The sequence below is a fragment of the Carlito syrichta genome, unplaced genomic scaffold (assembly GCF_000164805.1).
Source record: "Carlito syrichta isolate Samal-C Ts95f unplaced genomic scaffold, Tarsius_syrichta-2.0.1 Scaffold115681, whole genome shotgun sequence".
Lineage (NCBI taxonomy): Eukaryota > Metazoa > Chordata > Mammalia > Primates > Tarsiidae > Carlito > Carlito syrichta.
In genome coordinates, this window is record NW_007059777.1 from 605506 (window position 1) to 611456 (window position 5951).

General features: G+C 47.5%; 1 protein-coding gene across 1 annotated transcript; it reads right to left on the reverse strand.

The window, feature by feature from the left end:
• Nucleotides 1-5261: 5261 nt before the first annotated feature.
• CLDN25 (claudin 25) lies at nt 5262-5951 on the reverse strand. The gene has a single exon (XM_008073378.1). The coding sequence runs from the start codon at nt 5949-5951 to the stop codon at nt 5262-5264; it is 690 nt and encodes a 229-aa protein (XP_008071569.1).

The following is a 5951-nucleotide window of genomic DNA, read 5'->3' on the forward strand; positions in this document are numbered from 1 at the left end:
CGCTCCCGGCCACCGCAGCCTCGACCTGCTGGGCTCCGGCGATCCTTCCGCCTCAGCCTTCTGAGGAGCCGGAATTACAGGTGCACGCTACCACGCCCGGCTGATTTTCTGATTTATTGTAGAGATGAGGTCTCGCTGCCCAGGCGGGTCTCGAACCCGTGGGCTCAGGCAATCCACTCACCTCAGCCTCCCAAGGGCGCAGGATTACAGGCTGAGCCACCGAACCCGGCTGTCCTGCATTTTCTAAAGTTCTTATGGTTTGAGGTTTTACATTTAGGTCTCTGATCCACTTAGAGTTAATTTTTGTGTATGGGGATAGATAGGGGTCTTGCTTGAATCTCTGCATGTGGTCAGCCAGTTTTCCCAGCACCATTTACTGAATAGGTTCTCCTCTCCCCAGTGGTGGGTGATGGAGGCTTTGTCAAAGATGAGTTGGTTGAGAAATTGAGGTTTTACTTCTGGACTCTCAATTCTATTCCATTGGTCTATATGCCTGTTCCTGTACCAATACCAAGCTGTTTTGATTACTGTAACTTTATAGTAAAGTTTGAAGTCTGGTAATGTGATACCTCCTGCTTTGTTTTTTTTGCTGAGGATTATTCTGGCTATTCTTAGTCGTTTGTGTTTCCATATGAATTCCTGTATTGTTTTTTCTAGCTCTGAGAAGAATGTTGCTAGTAATTTGATGGGTATTGCATTAAATCTGTAGATTGCCTTAGGTAAGATGGACATCTTCACAGTGTTGATTCTTCCAATCCATGAGCATGGGATATTGTTCCACTTGTTTGTGTCATCTTTGATGTCTTTGAGCAGTGTTTTGTAGTTTTCATTGTAAAAGTCTTTCACGTCTCTGGTTAGGAAGATGCCAAGGTATATAATACTCTCTTGATTCAAAGTCCTTTGTTATGGCAAGAATCCAATTCTTTTTTCTTTTTTCTTTTTTTTTTGAGTTGGAGTCTCACTCTGTTGCTGGACGACCAATGCAGCCTCGACCTGCTGGACTCAGGCAATCCTTCCGGCCTCACCTTTCTAAGTAGCTGGAAGTACAGGTGCATGCCACCCCACCTGGCTAATTTTTTGATTAGACGAGGTCTCGCCAAGTTTCCCAGGCTGATCTCGAACCCCTGAGCTCAGGCAATCCTCTCGTCTGTGTCTCCCAAAGTGCTTGGATTTGCAGGTATGAGCCACCGTGCCAAGGTGGAATCCACTTCTTAACTTTTGTTATGCGGCACTTTATGGGCTCTTCAAAGAACCCTGCAGAAAGCCTCCACACTCCCTAATGGCTCTAGGGTTCTCTGGCTGACCTCTTACCACTCCTTTCAGCTCCTGACCTAGTCATTTCCTCTTTCCAAGGTGTTCTGGGACAAGGTCACCCACATTGCCTTCCATGGCACCCATTTGGGTTGGGACGCTCCCCACCTTGCCTTTGTAAAAGGCAGACTGTCCTGCCACCACCAGCCTCCCACCTCTGGGCTGTTCCAGGGGTGGTCAGCCAAGTAGTCAACAGCTCGCCTGTAGGCCTCCACAACTCAATTCTCAATTCAGGTTTTCTCAAGAACTTTCTTGGGCTCTATCCTGGTGGCGGCGGGAGTGGGCCTGTGGAATTAGTAGCTTGGCAGTGCTGGGGTAGGGTGTGCTTCAGATACCGGTTTTTCCTCCCAGAACAACTCTGATCTGGGAGTAGGTCTTTTAAGGTCCTACACCGGGAAGGGTAGAGAACACGATAATCCTCTCGATTATTAAGAATTGTCTTCCAGGAATCCTTACCTAGTGAATCTGGATGCTTCTCTCCTGTAGGCTATTGGATGTGAAGGCTGACCAGTGTGGATGCCTCTTGGCACCGATGTGTTGAGTCTCTCTCCCTTTGGAATATGAGGTACACAGCACCCATGGGACATGACTTTGAGGCTTTATTCAGAATTCTGGACAGCAGTGAAGTCCATTCTACATTCTATAAACATAGATGGAGTTGTGAGAAAACAACTAGCTTAAAAATATAAAGCCCCCAATCGATAGACCAGAAAGTGAACTCCTCCTTTCAGCACCCTCCCTTCCCCACTCAGAGCCAGTGACTTCAAACATTTCCCAGACTGAGCTTATTGTCCTAACCCTGGTTGCGAAGACACATCTCCTGGCCAGAAGTCCATTAAACTACTTCTGACTTCCCTCTCATCCCAGATGTGTCTAATCCACATCAAGCTCCTTGAGGACTTTTCTGTAGAGTGATTACAGATGAGTATTTTTGAATAGGGGCTTTCTGGAATGCCTTAACTGCCGCTACTGGTGAAACTTACAGACCCAGGCTGGTAGAGAAGACAGCATCGAGTTGCCATGAATTCTCACTGCATCAAAGTCAGCGAGTCCTTGAGTTATTTTCTCACAATGTTTTATACATAAAGCAAAAATCTTTTGACTTGAGATATTGATTGATTCGTGTCCCTCTCTGTTTCTCGTACCTCTATTTCTGGTACCTCTCCATGTGTAACCATAGTAAAGAAATGTTTTCAACATTAGAATAATTTACCACAGATCTGTATGAGAAAAGGCTAGGTTGAAGCGAAGATTGAATTAATTCTATTTTTATTTCTCATTATTTTCTCCTTTAAAGCAGGTAGACAAAACACTGGCAGTTTTAGGTGAATAGCATCATCTTTCTCAGACTCTTTCTCTAAGTGTGTTCTCACCAGAACGCAGATCACATTCCCATCTGGGTATGGCGAGATCTTGACTACTTGGCCAACGTGTCATCAACAGTCCCTCCCACACTCATTTGAAAAAAATGCCTTGGAGTCCTTTATAAAGAGAGTCGAGAAGACAGGACATTTTTTTCACAAATCTTCAGTTGTGTCTATTTTGCAAAGGAAGTCATAATCACATGCTGATATTTTTTTCTATCCTTCAAATAAGTTTTATTCAGTTTATTGAACACAGACACATTAATTCAAAACACAATAATTTGAGCTCTGCTATGATTATTAAAATATTTTTTAAAATTATCTTTCACTAGGATATATTAGGAAATGGTGGTGCAGATTTTTCTGGTCAACTGGGCTCTGAGGGTGTCAGCTCCGTGGGTCTGCAAGTGGAGTTCTAAAGAGCATCAGCTCGATGGGCTGGCAAGTCTAGCCCCAGGAGTGTTGGCAAGCCTAGCCCTGAGAGTGTTGCTGATTCTGTGGGCTGGCAAGCCAACCCTCAGAAGCGTCTCAGCTTCAGAGTCTTGCCTTCTGCCGGCAGCTCTCCTGGTTCAGCCAGCTTCATCAGCAGGCAAGCCAGGCTCTGGGGTGCATGGCTCTTCGGCCTGACGATCTTCTGCAGCACTTGAGGTCTGGTTTCTTGTCTCGTGCCCAGGATGAATGAGGAACATGGTCGACTGGAAGATGGGAAAGCAGGATTTACTGAGAGAACAGAAAATCTCCCAGAGCGGGAGAGGATCTGAGAGGGTGGTCCGATTTTTTTTTCATCAGCACCTGCAAACATGGGATTAGGAGGAGGGCTACAAGCCACTGGCAGGAGCAGGTGAGCCACCTGGTGACAAAACTCTGTTTGAACCTCAACATCAGCACAAAGGAGAAGTTTTTTGAAGGTCATTGGTTTTCCATTTCTTTCAGCACTAGTTTGTCCTTTGGTCTGGTGGATTGTCTAGGCAACCCATCCCTTGAGGCAACAAGATGAGGTGAAGAAAGCCTGCCATGGACTCAAACTCTGGGTCCAAGTCCTGACTCAGCTGATAACTCGCCATGGACTTGTCACCTAAAATTGAGATTCTCGGAATCTCAGTTTCTTCAGTGGCAAAACAATATCTGCTCTCCTAACCTCAAAAATCTTTCTTTCTTTTTTTTTTTTGTTTTTTGTTTTTTGAGTTGGAGTCTCACTCTGTCGCCTGCAGCCTCAACCTGCTGGGCTCCGGCGATCCTTCTGCCTCAGCCTTTCAAGTAGCTGGAACTACAGGTGAGCGCTACCACGCCTGGCTAATTTTTTGATTTACTGTAGAGATGAGGTCTTGCCAAGTTGCCCAGGTGGGTCTCGAACCCGTGGGCTCAGGCAATCCACTCACCTCAGCCTCTCAAAGTGCTGGAATTACAGGCTGAGCCACTGAGCCTGGCCCAGGCATGAGCCACAGTGTCCAGCACTGTGAGCCATTCCTCTTAGCTGTTCCCTGTGGGAGTTATTGGCAGGGTCAATGGTGACACTTCTTCAACGGATTACAGGGGTGGGGACAAGGGGCAATGAGGGGAACAGAGTGGAGACTGGAGCCTGACTCAACTGCCAGCCAGGTTTCTGAGCAGCATGAGGTTCCTCCCTGAAAACGTGCAGAAATGCCCGAGGAAGATTCCACCCCATGGGTGGGGTGGTCAGGCAGACAGGCTGCCAGTGCAGGTGGCGCAAGCAAAGGCACTTGGGTTATTGTTATGGAGGGGACTTGATTTGCAATCCTAGCCTGGGTAGGTTTGCTGGCATTTGGGTTAAAATTTAAGGGTTTGTTCGGTGATTTTTCACATGGTAAAAGACATTTCTGAGGAGCCAGCCCATTCTCTCCACATATATACACAACCACCCTAGGGTAACCAGTCAGTCCTAGTTTGCTTGGGGCTTTCCTAGTTTTAGCACAGACAAGCACCAAGTCTCAGCAAACCAGGAGGGTTGGTCACCCTGCCACTCACTCAGACTGTTCACTGCAGACAGGGAAGACAGAGCAGACCACTCACAGCCTCCTAACATAGCAGAAACAAGAATATGTCTCCCCTTTGAGATATTAAGAATCCACAAAAACAGCAAAGACATATTTGAAGCTCCCTTTCAAATTGTGCACCTGAGGCTGAAAATGGACCCCAGGAGGATTTCTATTCGACGTGCTGTGCTGAGCCAATCATCCACTTTCCTGTGCCAAGGCACCATCAGTGACTTTTCTAGCCATGCATACAATGAGTGCCTGTTCACACTGCTTTTCTGATGGAGGGAATTTTGTAATCTATCTTTCCTTAGCAAAGAAAGAATCAAGTATGTCATATTATGAGTTTGAAGGCCTTTTAATAGAAATAAAATCTCAAATAAGAAAAGCACTTGTATTAGACACAGTTGCCCTGAGGTTTCATTTTGAAATAAAGATCGCCGTACCAAGATAGTCACATCCTCCCCAAATGGGACAGTGACCCCCACCACCCCCCTTTGAGGCAAACAAATACAGAATGAAGAAGAATGAGAAAGAGAAAGGATTATACTGACATTCCTTTATTTCAGAGATTCCTTGGCAGATGCCAGTCCTAGATGACCAGGTTTCTAGGTCTTGCTGTAAGGTGGAAGGAGCCATCCGACTCCTTCACTGGAGCACAGGATGGGGGGACTGTAGGATCTGCCAACAAGGAGGAAGGTGCATCTTCTTTTTCCAGACAGGCAGAGAAGAGGAAGAGCAACCCTCCAAGAGCCAGGAGAACACCGGCAGCCCAGCCCAGGTAGAGGGCATCCCCAAACTCCCACCGAGGTACAATCTCGGGGATGTTGTCATCCCAGAAGTTTCGGACTGTGGCATGGGCCACCCAGGAGACTGGAAGGAGGGTAGTTGCTGAAGCTGATGCCCCCAGAGTCCCTCCCAGGAGGCCAAGCCTCTGCTTGAATACTCTTCTGATCCTGTGAAACTGGAAGCATTCGGACCCGAGGCCAGAGAGCAGAAGCCCCAGTAGGCCCAGAGCATGGGAGACTACCATGAGGATACGGGCTACCTGGAGCTCCTGGGGCAGAGACAAGAAGGACTCGAAGGCCTTGCACGCCGTGCCAGCTTCCTCCTGATCCACGCAGACCTCCCAAAGCCCCATGATCCAGGTCTCCATTTCGTTCAGGTCCAGATTAAGTGTCTTCCACTGGGGCAGGACGGTGGTGACACATGAGCAGATCCAGCCAAGGAGGGAGAGGAGCAGCCCCCCGAGCTGAACTTTCCCACGGAGACTCCAGGCCAT